General features: G+C 44.1%; 1 protein-coding gene across 3 annotated transcripts in view; it reads left to right on the top strand.

Moving 5' to 3' along the window:
* The window catches only part of LOC118371722 (collagen alpha-1(XVIII) chain-like), an 88,990-nt gene that overhangs the window by 49,395 nt on the left and 15,962 nt on the right, over positions 1–23,633 (top strand). For all 3 annotated transcript variants that reach the window (XM_035757298.2, XM_035757308.2, XM_035757305.2), the window contains exons 4-23: positions 1,196–1,270; positions 1,950–2,042; positions 8,760–8,877; positions 9,069–9,109; positions 9,478–9,669; positions 10,229–10,255; positions 11,606–11,668; positions 12,001–12,078; positions 12,187–12,243; positions 12,415–12,543; positions 15,053–15,106; positions 15,249–15,284; positions 15,673–15,798; positions 16,104–16,163; positions 16,290–16,325; positions 19,989–20,030; positions 21,405–21,467; positions 21,662–21,697; positions 21,834–21,917; positions 22,274–22,339. In XM_035757298.2, the coding sequence (XP_035613191.1) occupies positions 1,196–1,270; positions 1,950–2,042; positions 8,760–8,877; positions 9,069–9,109; positions 9,478–9,669; positions 10,229–10,255; positions 11,606–11,668; positions 12,001–12,078; positions 12,187–12,243; positions 12,415–12,543; positions 15,053–15,106; positions 15,249–15,284; positions 15,673–15,798; positions 16,104–16,163; positions 16,290–16,325; positions 19,989–20,030; positions 21,405–21,467; positions 21,662–21,697; positions 21,834–21,917; positions 22,274–22,339 (1,476 nt within the window). The remainder of the gene's footprint in view (positions 1–1,195; positions 1,271–1,949; positions 2,043–8,759; positions 8,878–9,068; positions 9,110–9,477; positions 9,670–10,228; positions 10,256–11,605; positions 11,669–12,000; positions 12,079–12,186; positions 12,244–12,414; positions 12,544–15,052; positions 15,107–15,248; positions 15,285–15,672; positions 15,799–16,103; positions 16,164–16,289; positions 16,326–19,988; positions 20,031–21,404; positions 21,468–21,661; positions 21,698–21,833; positions 21,918–22,273; positions 22,340–23,633) is intronic.

Here is a 23,633-nt window from a genome sequence, read left to right on the forward strand (position 1 = left end):
ATGTCTTTGCTCAGTTGTGTCATCGTAGGAGTGAAAAGCAATATCAGTAGTCTACCGTAGCATTCCAGCAACATTACAGATCAGGGGTGGGATTCGGGCCCTTGGAGCAGCTTTTTTTAAAGTCTCGCCCATCAGGCACTGGGATCACACACTGTGAGCAATGCACACAAACGCATACAATGTCATTGCAATCACACAGCCGCTGATCAGTATGGGTCAGCAGCACCCCCTGTAGGTCACAGCTGCAGTGTTGAGCAGGGTTTCCCAAACTCGGTCCTCGGGACACCAGGGGGTGCGCTTTTTGGACTTTGCCCTAGCACTACACAGCTGATTCAAATAATCAACGAATCATCAGCTGAACGCGATTGATGGAAGTGTTTCCTATTTGGAAGGTTCACTTGATTGTGCTGTACCGTGCTCTTCTCGCGTCCCTTTTCTATTCAAAGATTAAGATTGATCTCAGAAAAGCTCATGAAACTTTGAATTAATCAGAGCTCGCTGTTGCATGGCACATTTGTTGTTTATCTGCAAACTCTGTTTACAGCATCAACAGATGGACTTGATTTTGTTGACCCAGATTGATCCTGCCTCTCTTCTCCCTCCCTTCCTCTCCTCTCTTCTCCCTCTCTCCCTTCCACTTGTTTCCTAGAAGATTTGTTGGATTAAAAACAGGTGTTTGTCCTCTGGATAGAACCCACAAATAGATTTACCAAGCACGCCTTTGTCCATTTGCAGCACTTGTGTTATTCATTGCTAGAGTGGGATCTATGTTCTGTTCGAGTTATAGCAGTTTAAAGGTTGCTTGTCTTGAATAGCTCTTGTCAGTAAGACTAGAGGCACCTGTTCGCCATACTTGAAATTCTGATTTCAATTGCAGTAAAAGGTTGTGGAATGGTATTACTAATGGGAGTGAGAGTGAGAATGGTCATTCATTTGGTGTGTGTGTGTGTGTGTGTGTGTGTGTGTGTGTGTGTGTGTGTGTGTGTGTGTGTGTGTGTGTGTGTGTGTGTGTGTGTGTGTGTGTGTGTGTGTGTGTGTGTGTGTGTGTGTGTGTGTGTGTGTGTGTGTGCATGCGTGCAAGGGCACAAGGGTTCATGCATTGACTGTGAGTGTGTACACTAGTGTTATTGTGACTTACCGTCTCCCCTCTCTCTCTCTCTCTCTCTCTCTCTCTCTCTCTCTCTCTCTCCCCCAGGGTTCTATTCAGCAGCTGGTTCTGAAGGGGGACCCCACGGCCCCAGATGACCAATGTGAGGAGGACGACCCCTATGTGAGTGTGTCCCCTTAATCCCAATTCTCTACCTTTAAGGACAATTCCACCCAAAAGCTATATTTTGGTATTTGGTTCATTAGGCCATTTACTATTTGCACTGGTTAACACCAGAGACAGTGGTAAGGTACTGTACAGGGGCTCGCCTCGCTGCAAGGTTCACCGATATCCTCAAAGCTTGAGGTCGAAGTTGCCCTCCAACAGGTGTGCTTGGATCAGATGACTCCACCCCCAATTCTAAAACTATTATGAAAATGTTAAATCTGACCTTGAATCAGTGCTAATGGGCTTAAATGTAAATGTAAATGTAACTACGACCGACTCCATCAAACCTGAGAAAGGCTCATGATGAATGGGCTCATCACCCCCTCTTGTGGTTGTGAGAGAGCATCACAGGACTGTGTGATAGAGTCTGGTCTGCAGCCTGCAGGGCTTTACAGATTGTTTTGGTTGATTACATTTCTTTGTATTCCCCCCCCTCTGTTTTCATCTCTGTTTTTTAAGTATTTCCACATGCATAAGCCTGATTTATTGCTACTTGGAAAAGCATTAGATAATTGGCTTGTGATTGAATATGTAAAAAAAAAAAAAAGTTGATTGCAAATTCATGAGTCATAATTTAAATGGTATGTTATGACGTGGTTGCTACTAGAGTATTTCCATTGTTATTCTCTTTCAGGCATCTGGGTATGGGAGTGGAGACAACTCCTTCGATGACACAGAAACTCTGGATGAAGTGAAGAAGGTAGTGGAGGAGAGAGAGTACATTATGGTGAGTGACGCACGCACGCACGCACGCACGCACGCACGCACGCACGCACGCACGCACGCACGCACATACAGACCCAACCACGTACAGTATATTAACATGTATACATATTTTATCCCACTCTCATAACCCACAAGGATAGTTTACGAAATACTTCAATTGAAACGTCAACAAAATGTACACCTTCTAAATCCATACTTCCACAAGCGTTTTTACAGTACATCCAGAATCAAAGGGCCTGGGATCAATCCAATTGAAAAATGTCCTCCTAATAGGGCCAGTTAGGTGGGAGACGTGGAGTTATGCCGTTCCTCCTGCCAGGTTCTCCATGTGAGAAATGCTCTTCGCTCAGCCAGATCTGGCCTGATGTTCTTGGACTGCGTCTGGGAGGAAAACATTTCCTCTTCTGAATATCAGCTGCTTTCTGACACATCTGTGCTCCACTCCCCCATATCTCACCACAGCCATTTAGATAAGAACACATTGGTTATTCCCAGAGATGGAAATGAAGCTCGCTCGTTTGATATGGAGTCCATTAGAAGAGGTCAGAGTGAGTTCTGCATCCAAAAACATGTTACTGTCTGTCTCACTCCCACTGCTCTGCTGTATCCTTCTGTCCGTTTGGAGTGAGACGTATTCGTCTTTAGCTTGAAGGACATTTTCATGCCTCAAAAAATGATGCAACGTTGACAGACACATCCCATGCTACAGTATATGTCGTGGAGATCATGCTCTGTTGACAAGATGCTTGCACTGTCTAACTATCCCTTTGACACTGCCTTCCGTCATCTTTTCAGTGCATTGAACTTTCACATGGACACCAAGCAGACTGCTTAACATCACACCTGCTTAGTCATTCACTGATGCTTGGCAGAGTTTCTCTTCCAATATCCCATTAGCTTTTTCTCTCCAATTACCAGGGAATGGATATGATCTGAAAGAATGTGACGAGATCAAAAGTTGAGTAGGAGAGACCACACCGTGTGCAGGTCAATGGGAATTTTCCAGGACACTTCAGAGAAGCACACTTCTAAGTACATGGAGATTAGTAACCCAACTTTGAAGCACCACATGGTTGTGGTTAGTTAGTTAGGCAACACACTACTAAGGTTACTTACTTCTCTCTCTCCCCTTCTCTCTCTTGTGGTCTCTCTCTCTGTCTCTCCCTCATTCTCTGTTTCTGTCTCTCATTCTCTCTCTGCCCTTCTCTCTTGCTGTCTCTCTTTATCTCTCTCGCTCTCTCTCTCTCACGCTCTCTGTCTCTCTCTCCCCTTCTCTCCATTGCAGTCTCTCTCTCTCCCTCTCTCTCATTCTCTCTCTCCCCTTCTCCCTGTCTCTCCCTCTCCATCTCCCTGTCTCTCTCTCCAGCTGTGTGTGAAGGTTGGACTTTGTGTGGTCTACACTATTCTCCCTTACCTCTCATTGAGGCTGCTCCCACTCACAGCTTGCTTGTGTCCTCTGTCCTAGCTGGCATTAGGGTAGATTCAGGAAGGGTGATTTGGCTAATGTGGAATCTTTGGATTTTCGGGGGGAAAACTGGTCCCAGATCTGTGCCCATGTGCGGCTTCATCCGAGAGCATAGGATGTACTGAGGCAGGGGAGGATGTCTCTGGCATTCCAAGTGTGCTTGTGGATCCGGTCCCAGCGTTTTCCTGCATAGCTGGTTTGGCAGGGCTCCTGGTCCGTCAGCCCACACACACACAAACACATTCATACACACATATGCATGCTCACACATACAAATACAAACATAATAAACACACACACACACACACACACACACACACACACACATAAACACACGTCCACATACATAAGCTGTGAGCCAGAGAAGGAGAGAAAACACACCATGCAGCTCCTCTGCCCCCTACCGGAAAATAGTATGAATTAGGCAGTTTGAGAAGATTTGAATCCTAAGCAACCTGCATAGACATTGTTTGAAGTACAATAGACCAAAATAGCTACTGTAGTAGGTCAAAGCTGTGTGCTGGAAAACCTTGGTAGAGCACGGGTGAAGTAGGCTTTCTGGTGCTCATGTGAATTTCCTTTTCTGCTTTCTTACCTGCCTACTTCTCACTTAAAACATATTTTAGCATTTATTTTAAAAAAATGTATTGAACATAATATAAAAGCATACACAATCAAAACCACAATTACAATAGAGGATCGAATTACATCAAATGATTTTACAACATCACAGTATTGCCACAGTTGTAAATGTGTAGTTTTAAGTGTTTACAATTACCATTTTATTACTACAATGACTATTGTATACAGCTACCCTCAACCCCCAACCCCAACCCATTCTCAACAGGATGGAAATGTATGAGTGAGGCAACAGACTAACACGAAACATGTAAAAATAGATGTATATTTATTTAGCTTTGCACCATTGTTTTCCCATCAAACAAATAATGATACTTCCTGAACCACATGTCATTGTGGGAAGGGGCTGTTTTCTTAAAGGAGAATTACTACAAACTAACAGGGTAGAAAGTGATATCAGGGACACACAGAAAGGGTTAAATACAATAATAATGAATGTAATAATCATGAAAAAAACAACGTTTTGATGAGAGAGATTTTAACTAGTACTATAAAATAATAAAGAAAGATTGTGTCATTTTATGGCTTATTTTTCTTGGAGTATAACACCCGGCAAAACCGCCTACATCCACTGAAAAAAAGTTTTCAAAATGCTTAAGTCCCTTTCAAGATCCATATTTTGTAGTTTTTAAGGTAAAGCACACCTGACCTTATATTTAAACGTTTTGGAATTGACATTTTACACTAAATAATAGGTGATTTTTCCTGGGGACAGAAAAGGCACCAGATGGTAGTTGGACCGGACCCACTTACCTGAATACTTACCTCGACATACTTACCTGAAAATCCCTACCTGAACATACTTAGCTCAAATCAAATCAAATCAAATTTTATTTGTCACATACACATGGTTAGCAGATGTTAATGCGAGTGTAGCGAAATGCTTGTGCTTCTAGTTCCGACAATGCAGTGATAACCAACAAGTAATCTAACTAACAATTCCAAAACTACTGTCTTATACACAGTGTAAGGGGATAAATAATATGTACATAAGGATATATGAATGAGTGATGGTACAGAGCAGATGGTATCGAGTACAGTATATACATATGAGATGAGTATGTAGACAAAGTAAACAAAGTGGCATAGTTAAAGTGGCTAGTGATACATGTATTACATAAGGATGCAGTCGATGATGTAGAGTACAGTATATACGTATGCATATGAGATGAATAATGTAGGGTAAGTAACATTATATAAGGTAGCATTGTTTAAAGTGGCTAGTGATATATTTACATCATTTCCCATCAATTCCCATTATTAAAGTGGCTGGAGTTGGGTCAGTGTCAATGACAGTGTGTTGGCAGCAGCCACTCAATGTTAGTGGTGGCTGTTTAACAGTCTGATGGCCTTGAGATAGAAGCTGTTTTTCAGTCTCTCGGTCCCAGCTTTGATGCACCTGTACTGACCTCGCCTTCTGGGTGATAGCGGGGTGAACAGGCAGTGGTTCGGGTGGTTGATGTCCTTGATGATCTTTATGGCCTTCCTGTAACATCGGGTGGTGTAGGTGTCCTGGAGGGCAGGTGGTTTGCCCCGGTGATGCGTTGTGCAGACCTCACTACCCTCTGGAGAGCCTTACGGTTGAGGGCGGAGCAGTTGCCGTACCAGGTGGTGATACAGCCCGCCAGGATGCTCTCGATTGTGCATCTGTAGAAGTTTGTGAGTGCTTTTGGTGACAAGCCACATTTCTTCAGCCTCCTGAGGTTGAAGAGGCGCTGCTGCGCCTTCTTCACGACGCTGTCAGTGTGAGTGGACCAATTCAGTTTGTCTGTGATGTGTATGCCGAGGAACTTAAAACTTGCTACCCTCTCCACTACTGTTCCATCGATGTGGATAGGGGGTGTTCCCTCTGCTGTTTCCTGAAGTCCACAATCATCTCCTTAGTTTTGTTGACGTTGAGTGTGAGGTTATTTTCCTGACACCACACTCCGAGGGCCCTCACCTCCTCCCTGTAGGCCGTCTCGTCGTTGTTGGTAATCAAGCCTACCACTGTTGTGTCGTCCGCAAACTTGATGATTGAGTTGGAGGCGTGCGTGGCCACGCAGTCGTGGGTGAACAGGGAGTACAGGAGAGGGCTCAGAACGGACCCTTGTGGGGCCCCCGTGTTGAGGATCAGCGGGGAGGCGATGTTGTTGCCTACCCTCACCACCTGGGGGCGGCCCGTCAGGAAGTCCAGTACCCAGTTGCACAGGGCGGGGTCGAGACCCAGGGTCTCGAGCTTGATGACGAGCTTGGAGGGTACTATGGTGTTGAATGCCGAGCTGTAGTCGATGAACAGCATTCTCACATAGGTATTCCTCGTGTCCAGGTGGGTTAGGGCAGTGTGCAGTGTGGTTGAGATTGCATCGTCTGTGGACCTATTTGGGCGGTAAGCAAATTGGAGTGGGTCTAGGGTGTCAGGTAGGGTGGAGGTGATATGGTCCTTGACTAGTCTCTCAAAGCACTTCATGATGACGGAAGTGAGTGCTACGGGGCGATAGTCGTTTAGCTCAGTTACCTTAAGCTTTCTTGGGAACAGGAACAATAGTGGCCCTCTTGAAGCATGTGGGAACAGCAGACTGGTATAGGGATTGATTGAATATGTCCGTAAACACACCGGCCAGCTGGTCTGCGCATGCTCTGAGGGCGCGGCTGGGGATGCCGTCTGGGCCTGCAGCCTTGCGAGGGTTAACACGTTTAAATGTCTTACTCACCTCGGCTGCAGTGAAGGAGAGGCCGCATGTTTTCGTTAAAGGCCGTGTCAGTGGCACTGTATTGTCCTCAAAGCGGGCAAAAAGTTATTCAGTCTGCCTGGGAGCAAGACATCCTGGTCCGTAACTGGGCTGGGTTTCTTCTTGTAGTCTGTGATTGACTGTCGACCCTGCCACATGCCTCTTGTGTCTGAGCCATTGAATTGAGATTCCACTTTGTCTCTGTACTGACGCTTAGCTTGTGTAATAGCCTTGCGGAGGGAATAGCTGCATTGTTTATATTCGGACATGTTACCAGACACCTTGCCCTGATTAAAAGCAGTGGTTCGCGCTTTCAGTTTCACACGAATGCTGCCATCAATCCACGGTTTCTGGTTAGGGAATGTTTTTATCGTTGCTATGGGAACGACATCTTCGACGCACGTTCTAATGAACTCGCACACCGAATCAGCGTATTCGTCAATATTTTTATCTGACGCAATACGAAACATGTCCCAGTCCACGTGATGGAAGCAGTCTTGGAGTGTGGAGTCAGCTTGGTCTGACCAGCGTTGGACAGACCTCAGCGTGGGAGCCTCTTGTTTTAGTTTCTGCCTGTAGGCAGGGATCAGCAAAATGGAGTCGTGGTCAGCTTTTCCGAAAGGGGGGCGGGGCAGGGCCTTATATGCGTCGCGGAAGTTAGAGTAACAATGATCCAAGGTTTTACCTAGCTAATACTGTAAAGCAGTGGTTCCCAAACTTTTTAGCTTACTGTACCACCAACTGAATTTTCCTGGAGTTCCCCCTAGTACCCCTGGTTGGGAACCACTGCTGTAAAGTACCTTCAGTTTGATTGCTGGCTAACTGCCTGTGAAAGGGGGATGCCTAGTCAGTTGTTCAACTGAATTCATTCAACTGAAATGTCTCTTCCGCATTTAACCCAACCCCTCTGAATCAGAGAGGTGCGGGGGGTTGCCTTAATCGACATCCACGTCTTTCGATCCAGCAACCTTTCAGTTACTGGCAACAACGCTCTAACAACAACGCTACCTGCCGCCGCCTCTGCACCTCAGCTTCCATAATCTGATTATTTGATGTGGATGTCCTCCAGGATATTCTCAAGGAGACACTTGTGAGACTGTTTCTTCTTGAGAACTTTCATCTTTCTCAAAGTGGCATTGTATGCATGAATCACCTTTCTATCCACACACCTGACCGTTTTCACCAGCTGGTCTCTCATCCTTTCAAAGTTGTTATTTCGTCCTGAAACTCATTCACCTTGTTCTCCTTTTCACAAATATCCACAATCAGAGAATACATATTTTTCCCCAGTTTGCTGTTACACTCTCTCATGATGGGCTTCATTCCAGCTCGTGTTGGACTCCACAACAACATGGTAGAGGCAACAACATCAAAATCATCCCCGCTGTCTGCCAATGGTGACGATCACAGGATCAAACTCTCCAGGGGTGTCAATGGCAAACATTTCCAAGCCCTGGGTTCAGAATGTGTTCACAATAGTTGATGAAAGTTGTTCAAATAAAGTTATGTAATAATCCACCAGAGAACCAGAAAAGTCACCTGAGTCGTATGTAGTTTGCCCAGTAAGGACTGAAAGTCAATTCTGAAAATAAAACAAATTATCATGGCAACAATTCAACCAAACATTCCAAATTCTTGGGGCTCCTTGATATGAAATGCAAAGCCATAGCAAGAATGCTTTAAAACAATTTAACCAAACATTCCAAATTCTTGGGGCTCCTTGATACGAAATGCAAAGCCATAGCAAGAATGCTTTAAAACAATTCAAACAAACGTTCCAAACTCTAGGCTTTTCCTAGGGCGACAAAACCAATCTTGCAGAACATGATGAACCTGACTCTAGCTGTATGTTCAAATGATGCATTGTTTTAAATTTCTTCCCGCTTTCCCCCTACCCCCTCAGCCAGAGGAGCCAATGATCACCCCAGTGCGTGCCCCTCCCACAGAGGCATCGCCCAGTGACGATGAGGAGGATGCTGGCGAGACCTCGGGTCAGGAAGTGGAGCTGACCGCTGAGAGAGGTGAGAGAGAGGAGGAAGACTGTACACAATTTATTGATTTATGATCATTTCAAATGAAAATTCACTGCGTGAACATGTTATTATGCCTTGTGGTATTTACATGAATAGCCACTAGGTGGCGGTAAAACGTGGTGAGGTAAGGAGCCATATACTGTACATTTGTATTGATGATTTTGTGTCTTTGGCCACAGGACCAAGTCAGACAGCGGATGCAGCCTATAGACCAGGAAGTGTAAGTATCAGTTGTTGACTTGAATGAATGAGATTGAATAGGATGTATCTGAAGACCTGGAGTGTGTTACCTGATCTATAACAGTGGTTGTCAAATCTGTTGTTAGTTGTAGTCCTGAACTAGCTCATCTGATTCACCTGGTCAAAGGCTTGATAATTCGTTGACAAGTTGAATCAGGTGTGCTAGCTCAGTAGTTCAAGTACATGGAGTGGCTGGGGGTCCTGGAAGAGAGTTTGAGAACCCCTGCCCCTTGTACCTGACAAGCCATCAATAACAAATACTTTATTGCCAATATACCAGACATACCACACTTTGCTAGCTTGTTCTAAAACATCCTTTCATGGTGTGAGCCTACTCTCTCCCTCCAGGCGACGCACAGTCAGAAAGGAGAGCGAGGAGACCCAGGGCCAGCCGGACCCCCTGGCTCCCCCGGCCCCCCAGGCCCGCAAAGCCCGTTAGGCGATGGCTCCTCTGGGGAGGGAGAGCCAGGACCAAGGGGCCCCCAGGGGCCTCAGGGACCAGCAGGAACACCCGGAGCACCCGGCAACGACGGCCAGCCAGTAAGAGCCTGTTTGTTAGCACAACATCCCCTCCCTTCACCACCCATTGATCATGTTTATCAGCACTGCATTGTAATTGGGCAAAATCGCAGTTGTATCTGGTTACGGTCGATTCATTCGTTCTCTTTGGCTCCTAGACAGATCCTGCCAAACACCAGACAACACCCTGCCTGATTTGTCATGCTACGCAATGCACAATAAACACAGTGAGAGCTCGGCAGTTGGCAAGCGATAGGGGAGCATTCTCTATTCTCCGTCTCACATTGTGGACATGCTATCCTTTTTATTTGTGTGGTTTGGCCCGCCCGGGATATTTTTCACCAGAATAGTTCAGTTCAATTGGCGTTCTCTCTCTGTAATTCTGTCTCTATAAACATCTGCTATTGTCTATTGTAATGGCCTATTTAGGTGGTTTCAGGCCTTCAGCCGTTGTCCATGACGGCTTTATTGTCATCTTGTTCAGTGGTTGAGAAGGGCAGTTTTTGATGTAGCTGATGTATATTTATGGGGTCAAAAATAGTTTGGGGTCTTTTATATGGTTGTTTTCTTTGTTCTCCAGGGCAGTGGAGGGAAAGATGGTGACCCAGTAAGTATTCTTCATGTCATTGCTCAATATGACTTGTGCTTCATTTCTATGAACTTCAAGCTTTCATTATTACTCGACTCACACATCTCTGAGTTGAGATCACTACACGGTGTAAATTACACTATTAGTCTACTTACAGTAATTTGTTTCAGTGTTAGGCCCTACAGTACACAATACATAAGGCTTGACCCTGTTGTCCTGTTACATACAATGACCCCACCCCTCTCTCTTTCTCAAGAACACTGTACACATGCCACAGCTTCCCAGGCACACACAACCACACACACACACACACACACACACACACACACACACACACACACACACACACACACACACACACACACACACACACACACACACACACACACACACACACACCACAGGAGGTTGGTGGTACCTTAATCGGGGAGAGTGGGCTCATAGTAATGGCTGGAGTGGAATATGTGGAATGGTATCAAATACATCAAACACATAATTTCCATGTGTTTGGTGACATTCCATTCAGTCCATTTCGTCCATTATTATGAGTCGTTCTCCCTTCAGCAGCCCCCTATGAAACACACACACACACAACCTGCCAATATCTCACATGTGTGCACCAGACCCACTACTTTAGCCAATAATGGAGGAAAGGGGGATATAGTGATTTAAAAATGATTTACATAAATTAGGAAAGTTTAGTTCATTGTGCATGCATCTCCAACAGCTGTAGTCCAAATGGCTGACTATTTATTTACAACTCACGTCCCTATCTTCTACGGTGGTTTCTCTAGCCGTTTTTCATCTGTTTCACCTGCCCACCTATGGGGTGGGATATAGGTCCTGCTTATATGTGGTACATCTGTGTGGGGTTCTGTGTGTGTGTGTGTGTGTGTGTGTGTGTGTGTGTGTGTGTGTGTGTGTGTGTGTGTGTGTGTGTGTGTGTGTGTGTGTGTGTGTGTGTGTGTGTGTGTGTGTGTGTGTGTGTGTCTACATGTATGTGTGTCTACATGTATGTGTGTCTGCATGTATGTGTGTTTGCGTGTATGTGTGTTTGCGTGTATGTGTGTCTGTCTGTGTGTGTGTGTCTGCATGTGTGCACACAGTCATAAAGGGGCTTCAGAAGAGATTAGATAACTGTTGTAGTGAATACCAGGGTGAATGTTCTCTTTGAACACTGTGTTTATGGAGTGAGATATAACTCGAGGAAGGGCCACACATGAATCCAATCTCCAACTCCTGCCAATCCACCAATCATTGTTAGAAAGCCTACAGTACAGTACACAACCCATGTGGATTTCTATATATGTTTCAACCAGCAGCCATTTCTCATTTTGATAATACTCACTTGCTGTGTTCCTACCACAGGGAGAAAATGGAGTTCAGGGATTCCCAGGCTTGCCAGGAGATCCTGGTCCCAAAGGAGACAAGGTGCAAAACACCTTGTGTGTATAACATCACTGTTACAGAGGGTACATGATGTACTAGTGACCTACAGGTTTTAGCAGCTACAAGGTCATGGGGGACTGTCACTGAATAGTTCAGCAGTGTTCTACGTCATTGTACATTATTCATCTAGCCGAGCACCAACACACTCGATTCAACTAATCAAGGGCTGGCGATGAATTGAATCAGGTGTGTTCGTGCTGGCCTTGAACAAATCCCCCTACAGGCTCCCGTGCCCTGGGATTGGATTGAGAAACACTGATCTAGTTGGTTGTTGTGTTTGACCCTGGATTGTGTGTTGTTGTTGACCCCTGTAGGGTGATCCTGGAGTGGGCAAACCTGGTTCCCCCGGTCCTCCCGGACCACCGGGTCGACCCAACTCATCCAGATCCCTGGTATGTAGTGGAATGAACCACCCTGGATGTGTGGATTAATGGATGGAATAATTAGTTGATTGATTGATTCATCAGTTCATTGATTCATGTGGTTGATGTGGTTTGCAGAATGTTGTGGACGGTTCAGGCTTTGAGGACTTTGACAGTGACACAGAGATTATGACAGTGAGTGGCCATCCTTTTCAAAAACCTAGAATCCACCTGCTGTTGTTCTGCTCCCTGATTACAGCCACAAAGGCTGTTTGGATACACACAGTTAGCATTAGCGTTAATGCGTTATGACGGTTATGCTATTTGTTACCATTAATGTTAATATTATTTATTTTCTTCATCCAGGGTCCCCCTGGTCCACCGGGTTCTCCAGGGCTGCCTGGCCCCCCAGGTTCTTCTGAGGGCCTCTCTGCGTCACCTGGAGCCCCTGGGACCCCCGGGAAGGATGGAGAGATGGGTAAACCTGGACAGCCTGTGAGTCACCCAACACTTTACTGAAACTCCATCACTCTCACTTATACTGTTAAAGCCAGTGAGTAAGATGGTGCCATCCATCTATCACTTGTAGTTCTACGGGCCAATTAAGCAGCTGTTATAGCACACCCTGTAGAGAGGTCAGCATTGCTACATTCCAACCCACATTTGAAGGAGACTTCTAAAACCGCATTGTAGACACAACTAAACTGTGGTGGTGGTGTTCCAGTCCCTTTCTCCATTGCTCACCTGGCCTCTGTTTCAGGTGATGCTGGGTTGGTTTAGTGGCTCTGGTTCTGGTTCTGGGTCTGGATTTGTATTAAACTCTGGTCCTATCTATTCATTGAACCGATGGGCCAAAAAGGCATAATTTCCCCCACAACTTCCCTTCATTCCCCATGTTTCTTAACACCAGGCATCTGTGGTTTTGCGTACTCTCTGTGCTGCAGAACCGTGAACAAAGGGTGTGTGTGAGCTTACAAATCAATTTCTTAGAACAAATTGCTGCCAGATAATCAACAGCATGGAACTCCAGGTGTCTGCCACAAGATTTGTCAAACCCAGCAATAACCTCCGGACAACCTTACAGCAATCCCTTCTGTTGCCCAGCACAACTATAACATCTCTGATCGCTACATGACAAGAGATGCCTGGAAACCATTTGGATAATGCGTAATTCCCCTGCAACCCTGCAATTTGTTCCGTTTGCTTAAGCCTAGAACGTTCGGGAGGCCCAATGTTTATGTGAATGATTGAACGGGTGATTGAGGGACCCAGAGCAGCTGTTGCCTTGGTGAGGTCACCATGGAGCTGGACCCTCGTGACACCAATCTGGCTGCCTTGACAACTTGTATTGTAAATGATACTTTCTGACCTGCTGTGAATTGGGGAGATTTTTACTGTGGGAAGGAGGGCTGTAGACAGAGGCATGGAGGCAAATATTGATTTGTAACGGTTTAAAAAAGTACATTGGAATTTGACTTTCAATCATGAACAGTTAAGATAATTAACCAGTGATATGGTTATATAATAAGGTCAAACCTCTATACTGGTGTGTAACACACTGCTTTAGTAAACATGAAAAAAGAGGGGTATTTTATTATTGTTGCATGTCTGTTAATCAATCTAGAAGGAAAGCAGGAGTGACATCACTCACATACCAGTCATTGTGTGTCACCCCTGTCTCTTAGGCAAACTGTAAAAGGAGCTCTGTGTTTATAAGCAAGTCTGCTCCCCTTTGCTACGGTAAACACAACCCCAGTCAGCGTCCCTCTCTGTCTGTGTGGTCTAGCCTGCTTGCGCCACGCTCTACAAGCTGCCTGGCCTGGCCTGCTGTCCTCAGAGCATGTACACAGCTCAGACTTCTCGTCTGTTCAAAGCCAGGGACCTTGATCACAGAGCACTATGGGAATTGCAACCTTTTGAGTTTGACAGAGTAGGTCAAAGTTTGCATTATCCGATGATGCAGGGTCAGGTCTTTTTTTCAGCCCCCTACTGGTTAGGTTTAGGATCGGAGGTAGCTGGTTGAGTAATCAGATCCTAGATCTGTGGTTAAGGCCGACTTGTACCTCGACAGATTTGACAGTTGCCCATGTGATCATGCATTCCCAGGTCCCAACTTTCCACAGACAGACCCCTGATTACTTGGCTCTGCTCCAGACAGCATGTCATATTGTAGCTACACACTGTTTCACTGTTTCACTGTTTGACTGTTTGACTGTTTCATCAAACTACATGGCTGTTATGTTTCAAATCCAACCCGACACGTACTCTAATCAACCTCCTCTTTGGTGAAGTACAGGGATCTCACAGTCATCTTTCCACAACACGTCACAATCTATTTCCATGAGATTTGGCAGTGTTTATGCTTACTCTCCCAGTGGTGAGATATTGCTCAGCCTCATCACATTTTAATCTGTTCTGAATAACTGATTACGGAATGTTATTGCCCAGGCCAATAATCTCTCACTTAATCTGTTGAGAAACATTTGAAAGTTTGTTTGACGATACGATTCACAAAATACAGTAAGACCGTTAACCAATGGAGATGAAGATATTACGAGTCTAGTGTGGAAAGGTTAAAGGTTCAGAAGCGCTGAAGCAACAATGTAATCTTGGCTCCTGGAGCTAATGGCTTCTGACTGCAGCTAGACGCATCTCATGAAACATGGTCTCTCCCATTATTCGCATCGTTGGGGAAAAACTGCCTTTTGACTTGAGAATGTAGGAGGCTTTACTAACTGTGTGAATGGATCACTTACAGGACATTTATCGCATGTCAGTTATGATCGTTGAAACTATGCATTGAGTTCTGGCTCTTCTGAATAGATTAATAAATTAATTATTTCAAATTAGCCGGTGGACTAAATATACAGTATATTGTCTTGCTGTGCTGTCAGATCAGACACTTCACAGCAAAGTACAATCTGACAAATGGAATGATCCCATACTGGGCAGAACTACATTACGGAGAAACACATCTAATCTAAGGAATTGTTCTATCTCCCAGGGGGTTGATGGACACGATGGGGACCCTGGTCCAGCAGGCGAGAGAGGAGAGAAGGTACGACCTTTGGATATAGACCTCTGATATCCTGTGTACTGACTGCGTAGAATCTATAATCTCAAGACAGTCTCCCTCTGATGTAAAAAGAGCTTCTATTTGATTGATTTAAATTGATTGAAATATTGCTTTTCTTTGACAGGGTGAGCCGGGTCTGAGCGGACCTCCTGGACCAAAGGTAAAGTCAGAGTCACGCTGCTCCATCACTCCCCAAGCTTCAAGTGACCATACAAACCACAACGGTCTTTCTCCACTATTCAAACCCAAACACACTTGTTCCCCACATGTGAATCAAGTGATAATTACTGCTAATAACCAGAACCAGATAAAAACAATTTTTTAAACAATACCTATGCCTAGCCACTCCCCCATCAGCGTTTTCAGATCTAAAGGAATAACATAGGCCTAAGCTACTGTGATGCCTCCACCTTCCTGCGGGTGTAGTGGAAGCCCCCTCCATAATACTTACACCTATCCAGTTCCTTCACATCTGCAAAAATGGAGGTTGTAATAATGTATGCTGCTTCAGGTGGTTTTTAGACTGAACCATTGTGGTTCTCTCCCAGGGGGAGCCAAGTGCTGCAGGGTTCCCAGGTCTGCCCGGCTCAGAGGGCCCAGAGGGGACGCCAGGCCTGAGGGGCCCTCCTGGGCCACCGGGACCCCCAGGAAGGGGCTTCAGCTTGGACCTGGAAGTATGATTTCACTCATTCAGTTCTCCTGTCTGTCAGAGGGTCAACAGCATACTGTACACCTGATTATTTTCAAGCTTTTGTAATGAAGGATAACTAATACTGTTCTCATAACAATGTTATGTATTATTGTATTATTATTATAAACTTTAAAGTGATTTACATTGTATGTTGGGATTGATGGGGACAACGACTCACCCTATACATCACCAATGTGTAGCACCCACCTTAGTGATGCTCGGCAGCCATTTTGTGCCAGAGGGCTCATCACCACACACCAGTTGTCATTGACTGTATGTTGTTTACAGGACATTGAGGGGTCTGGGACACTCGGTGGCTTTGGGGCAGTGATGCCCAGAGGCCCTCAGGTAAGAACACAAAGAGTGGTTTCTATATGGAGCTGCTGGGACACCATTTTGCTTATAAGACTGATATACATATGAAAATGTGTATGATTAATACTAACAATCATTTTTACCTGGTGCTTTCCACAGGGTCCTATTGGGAAACCTGGTCCTCCAGGACCAAAGGTACTGTATGCCCTCATGTCTTATATCACTGACACAGTGAGCTTACTCTATGTACCTATCAGACATGTTTTAATACGTTATCATGTCCCATCTTTGAAACAAATTGACTATGCTAAAAGCTAACTACGTGAGGCAGCTACTTTCAAAAACACACTTCAACCTGACATCAAATTCAACGTGTACTTGCAGTCGGCCGTCTTTTCACGGCCCTTGGATGTCCGCATGTACGCTAGACACACAGTAGTGTATGTGCTAAAATGTCTACGTGTACTAGATCCTTGGTGTGAAGTGTGACTCACTTGTTTCACCACTGACTGTGATAGACTACCTTCTTTTTGATATTTTCAGTGATATTGTTCACAAACACGCCCCCATTAATAAAATGAGAATTAAAAACAGGTTCAGCCCCTGGTTCGTCCGTGATCTGGCAGAGCTACTCCACCTCAAGAATTCCATTTGGCAAAAGGCTCGGCACGTCCATATTCAGGCTGACTGGCTCTCGTTCAGACAATTGAGAAATAAGTGCACTCAGGCTATCCGGAAGGCCAAAGTTAGTTACTTTAAGGAGCAGTTCTCTCTCTGTGGGTTGAACCCCAAGAAGTTCTGTAAAATGGTTATAGACCTGGATAATAAACCCTCCTCCTCATAACTGCCCATGTCCCTTAATGTTGAAGATGTGGTTGTTACTGACAATGCCGACTGACATGACATGCCTGACATACTGACATGCCTCCTTGCATATCCAACATCTCCTACCCCTTCTCATGTGACTAGCCCCGATGCTCCTCCCTCCTTTTCGCCTGCCCCGCTACAAAGTTTTCCCTACAGGCAGTCACTGAATCCGAGGTGCTAAAGGAGCTCCTTAAACTTGACCACAAAAAAACATCTGGGCCAGATGGTTTAGACCCTTTCTTCTTTAAGGTTTCTGCCCCTAGAATTGCCCAGCATGTCAGACCTTTTTAACCTGTCTCTCCTCTCTGGGGAGGTTCCCATTGCTTGGAAAGCAGCCACGGTGCGTCCTTTATTTAAGCTGATCTTAACTGTTATAGGCCAATTTGTATTTTGCCCTGTTTATCAAAAGTGTTGGAAAAACATGTCAATAATCAACTGACTGGCTTTCTTGATGTCTATACTATTCTCTCTGATATACTATCTGGTTTCCGCTCAGGTTATAGATGTGTCACTGCAACTTTAAAGGTCCTAAATTATGTCACCATTGCCCTTGATTCTAAGCAATGTTGTGCTGCTATTTTTATTGACTTGGCAAAAGCTTTTGATAGGGTAGACCATTCCATTTATGTGGGCCGGCTAAGGAGTATTGGTGTCTCTGAGGGGTCTTTGACCTGGTTTGCTAACAACCTCTTTCAAAGAGTGCAGTGTATAAAATCAGAACATCTGCTGTCTCAGCCACTGCCTGTCACCAAGGGAGTACCCCAAGGCTCAATCCTAGGCCCCACACTCTTCTCAATTTACATCAACAACATAGCTCAGGCAGTAGGTAGCTCTCTCATTCATTTATATGCAGATGATACGGTCTTATACTCAGTTGGCCCCTCCCCGGATTTTGTGTTAAATGCTCTACAACAAAGCTTTCTTAGTGTCCAACAAGCTTCCTCTGCCCTTAACCTTGTTCTGAACACCTCCAAAACAAAGGTCATGTGGTTCGGTAGGAAGTATGCCCCTCTCCCCACCGATGTGATTAATACCTCTGAGGGTTTAGAGCTTGAGGTAGTCACCTCATACAAGTACTTGGGAGTATAGCTAAACGGTACGCTGTCCTTCTCTCAGCACATATCAAAGCTGCAGGCTAAGGTTGAATCTAGACTTGGTTTCCTCTATTGTAATCACTCCTCTTTAACCACAGCTGACAAACTAACCCTGATTCAGATGACCATCCTACTCATGCTAGATTACGGAGATTTATAGATCGGCAGTTGTGAAGAAGGCACCTTTTCCCACTCAAGAGACTGAAAAGATTTGGCACGGGTGCCCAGATCCTCAAAAAGTTATACAGTTGCACCATCGAGAGCATCCTGACCAGTTGCATCACTGCCTGGAATGGCATCTGCTCTGCATCTGACCGTAAGGCACTACAGATGGTAGTGCGTACGGCCCAGTACATCATTGGGGCCAAGCTTCCTGACATCCAGGAACTATATACTAGGCGGTGTCAGAGGAAGGCCCAAAAAATTGTCAAAGACTCTGGTTACCCAAGTCATAGACTGTTCTCTCTGCTACCGCACGGCAAGCGGTACCGGAGCTCGAAGTCTAGGCCCAAAAGGCTCCTTAACAACTTCTACCCCCAAGCCACTGCTGAACAATTAATCAAATGGCCATCGGGACTATTTACATTGACCCCCCCCCACCCCCTTTGTTTTTACACTGCTGCTACTACAAATGACCTCGACTAACTTGTACCTCCGCACATTAACTCGGTACCGGTACCACCTGTATATAGCCTCATTATTGTTATGTCATTTTCTTGTGTTACTGTTAGATTTTTTAAAAACAATAATGTCACTTTATTTTATTTAGTTAATATTTTCTTAACTCTATTCCTTGAACTACATTGTTGGTTAAAGGCTTGTAAGTAAGTAAGCGTTTCACCTGTTGTATTCGGCGCATGTGACAAATACATTTGATTAGATTTTTATTCAATTTTATTTGCCACCAATACTCCTTATAGGACACATCACTATTCTCTTCTGTAAACTGGTTATCTCTGTATTATTTATAAAACCCTCTTAGACCTCACTCCCCCCTATCTGAGATACCTACTGCAGTCCTCATCCTCCACATACAACACCCGTTCTGCCAGTCACATTAAGTTAAAAGTCCCCAAAGCAAACACCTCCCTGGGTCACTCCTCTTTTCAGTTTGCTGCAGCTAGCGACTGGAACGAGCTGCAACAAACACTCAAACTGGACAGATTTATCGCCATCTTTTCATTCAAAGACTCAATCATGGACACTCTTACTGACAGTTGTGGCTGCTTCACATGATGTATTGTCTCTACCTTCTTGCTCTTTATGCTGTTGTCTATGTCCAGTAATGTTTGTACCATGTTGTGCTGCTGCCATGTTGTGTTGCTACCATGTTGTTGTCATGTTGTGTTGCTACCATGCTATGTTGTTGTCTTAGGTCTCTCTTTATGTAGTGTTGTCTCTCTTGTCTTTATGTGTGTTTTGTCCTATATTTTTATTTGATTTGTTATTTGTAATCCCAGCCCCCGTCCCCAAAGGCATTTGCCTTTTGGTAGGCCATCACTTTACATAAGAATTTGTTCTTCACTGACTTGCCTAGTTAAATAAAGTTCAATTTAAAAAAAACATCCTACTGCACACCACTTAAAGTATCAATCATATGAATCACAGAGTCAGTATACAGGTGTATAAGATCATAGGACTGAAATCTTGCAATAGTTATAATGTGCTTCAAGTGGTTCTAAGAATGAAATCATCTGGTGTGAATGTGGCTGTAAAATTTTCACTGCCCTGCATAAACTAGAAGTGTGTTGGTATTTGTTGTGAGTGTGCATGTTCTTGTGTTCATTTCTATCTGGTATGTGTTAGTGGCACTACATATTCTGTGTGTTAGAATATGTAGTTCTACATACATGTAAAAGGTTCCCATACTGACGGCCATTTTATTTCTCCTTCACAGGGCAAAGACGGGCAGGACGGGCTTCCTGGTGTAGCGGTAAAGGTGATCCCCACTACTCAACTGATTCCCATTCATCCTCTCAGAGGAAGTGCAGCCTTCCCCACCATGTGCATTCTATTAGCCCGCTAATTTCCAATGAATTCCTCTCTGAAACATCTGTACACAGGCAGGGCCAGTTGTCCAGGTCTCAGGCACCGTACCTCACATGCACCACCACCTTGATAGAGACATCAGCTAGCATAAAAGTGAAAGTTCAGATATCATTAAAGGGAAAGTTCACCCCAAAATCGAAGTTTGTAAACTAACTACCGTAATTCCAATCGTTCCCATTCTTTTGGGATTGAGTCCTGTATTTTCCCATCTGGTTTGATGATGGAGTGCTGCATCAGACCTGGCCTCCACAATCATCCGACCTCAACCCAATTGAGATGGTTTGGGATGAGTTGGACCGCAGAGTGTAGGAAAAGCAGCCAACAAGTGCTCAGCAATATGTGGGAACTCCTTCAAGACTGTTGGAAAAGCATTCCTCATGAAGCTGGTTGAGAGAATGCCAAGAGTGTGCAAAGCTGTGATCAAGGCAAAGGGTGGCTACTTTGAAAAATCTAAAATATATTTTGATTTGTTCAACACTTTTTGGGTTACTACCTGATTCCTTGTGTGTTATTTCATAGTGTTGATGTCTTCACTATTATTCTACAATGTAGAAAATAATAAAAATAAAGAAAAACTCTTGAATGAGTAGGTGTGTCCACACTTTTGACTGGTAGGTATATACAGTACCATATACAATACCAGTCGAAAGTTTGGACATCATTTTATACATATTTTTTAAATGGGAGGGGGTAAACAAACTCAATATACTTAAAACGAAATCAAAACTGTGCATAAATGAATAATGGACCTACATTCATGCAGTTTCTTGACTGCCCAGCTCACTAATAATCACTAAACAGTCAGGGGGCATCGAAAATGTCCAAAATTATGAATAGAGGACAATTTTTTGCAAATTTTGACATCAAGGAAATATAACCAATTTTCAGTGTGGCCTTCCGGACCTCGTTGATGACCAAATTAAAATGAAAAGAGTAATTCTATACATACAATCTCCTCATTGCGATAAAACGGTTTTCAGAAGTATCACTCATTGATGAGGTCTACTATCATAGGTACGCAGATGAGGTAGTTAGTTGGACTTGTTCCTCAATTCTGGGCTACTATATGTGGGTTGGTTTCACTAGCATCTCAAACAGATCTAAAAACTCTCTTATTTTAACATGATACTGATTTTGTCTACTAATGTTCTAAATAATGTCATTTTATGTTTTGTGTGGGCCCCAAGAAGAGTATCTGCTACATGAGCAATAGCTAATGGTGATCCTAATAAATAACCCATCAATTTCATCTCTGTTCCTCTAGGGGGAGCCTGGTGCTCCGGGAGCAGCAGGGTCCTCTGGGCTGGACGGACTGCCAGGGCACACGGTCAGTACTTCACCTGCCTTTTACTGACCTATTCAATCTCCTCTATTTGCCTTTTCTTTTGAACTTCTTTTGATTTTAAAATATTCTAATCTGTCTTTATACCCTTTACATTTGTTGTCATAGGTTCCTCATAAAATTGTCTCAGGTCTCAGTTATGTTTTGTCGTTATAGTGTTTGCCTTTTCTTCCATGCAGGGAGCGAAGGGGGACAGCGGTGATATGGGACCAAAGGTACAGTATCACTCCTGCTGACTCCATTCATGTCAATATGTTATGAGATCATCGATTTCGACTGGCCTTCTGGAGCCAACCAAGCTGGCCCTGTTCTTAGTTCTTCTAACACTGTGACGTATGTTCTGTGTGTTAGGGAGAGAGAGGTCAGGATGGCCTCAGTTTCCCCGGCCCTCCTGGACCTCCCGGGCCTCCAGGACCAGTCATCAACCTCCAGGATGTAAGTGGATCAACCATGAAGAGATCCTCATGAAGGACCTAGGGGCTAAGGAGTGTTTCTTTATGGGGACATTTATCCAATTTACTTCTGATTTATTGAGTTACTCAGCTGTAATTTTAACACCACACTAATGGCAGTATAGTATGACTTAATTCCTTAAAATTACCAGTAATCTCAGTTTCATATTTTATTGGCTTTTTTTATTGGCTTATATTCTTCAGTAATTGGCTGTTATTAGAGCAATTACAAGTGTCACAAATTACATTGTTATCACCCCTACTGAAGAGCTCAGATGGGACTGTTTTAATGTGGACGGAGATAGTGATGTCACCGCCTCTCCTCTCTGTACTCCTCAGCTCCTGCTCAACGATACAGAGGGTGTGTTTAACTTCTCAGGAGGGCTGGAATCTCAGGGGCCCAGGGTGAGTAGACTTGTGGTGTGTGTGTGTGCGTGTGTGCGTGTGTGTGTGTGTGCGTGTGTGTGTGTGTTAGATGTCGACCGATTATGATTTTTCAACGCCGATATCGATACCGATTATCGGAGGACCAATAAAAGCCAATATCGAATAATCGGACGTTTTTTTAAAATGTATTTGTAATAATAACAATTACAATAATACTGAATGAACACTTATTTTAACTTAATATAATACATCAATAAAAATCCATTTAGCCTCAAATAAATAATGAAACATGTTGAATTTGGTTTAAATAATGCAAAAACAAAGTGTTGGAGAAGTAAAAGTGCAATATGTGCCATGTAAAAAAGCTAACGTATTTATATGACTATTTCTCTCTATACCATTTGTATTTCATATACCTTTGACTATTGGATGTTCTTATAGTATTGCCAGTGGAACAGTATAGCTTCCATCCCTCTCCTCGCACCTACCTGGGCTCGAACCAGGAACACATCAACAACAGCCACACTCGAAGCAGCGTTACCCATCGCTCCACAAAAGTCGCAGCCCTTGCAGAGCAAGGGGAATAACTACTCCAAGTCTCAGAGCGGGTGACGTTTAAAACGCTATTAGCGCGCACCTCGCTAACTAGCTAGCCATTTCACATCGGTTACACAAGCCATTAGGCTGATAGGCTTGAAGTCATAAACAGCGCTATGCTTGCGAAGAGCAGCTGGCAAAACACACAAAAGTGCTATTTGAATGAATGCTTACGAGCCAGCTACTGCCAACCATCGCTCAGTCAGACTGCTCTATCAAATCATAGTCTTAATTATAACATAACACACAGAAATACGAGCCTTTGGTCATTAATATGGTCGAGTCCAGAAACTATCAATTCGAAAACAAAACGTTTATTATTTCAGTGAAATACGGAACCGTTCAGTATTTTATCTAACGGCTGGCATCCATCAGTCTAAATATTCTTGTTACATTGTACAACCTTCAATGTTATGTCATAATTACGTAAAATTCAGGCAAATTAGTTCACAATGAGCCAGGCTGCCCAAACTGTTGCATATACCCTGACTCTGTGTGCAATGAACGCAAGAGATGTGACAATTTCACCTGGTTAATATTGCCTGCTAACCTGGATTTCTTTTAGCTAAATATGCAGGTATAAAAATATATACTTCTGTGTATTGATTTTAAGAAAGGCATTGATGTTTATGGTTAGGTACAGTCGTCCAACGACTGTGCATTTTTCGCAAATGCTCTTTTGTTAAATCATCCCCCAGCATGGCATCAATTATAT

This window comes from Oncorhynchus keta, chromosome 4 (genome assembly GCF_023373465.1).
Source record: "Oncorhynchus keta strain PuntledgeMale-10-30-2019 chromosome 4, Oket_V2, whole genome shotgun sequence".
Taxonomy (NCBI): domain Eukaryota; kingdom Metazoa; phylum Chordata; class Actinopteri; order Salmoniformes; family Salmonidae; genus Oncorhynchus; species Oncorhynchus keta.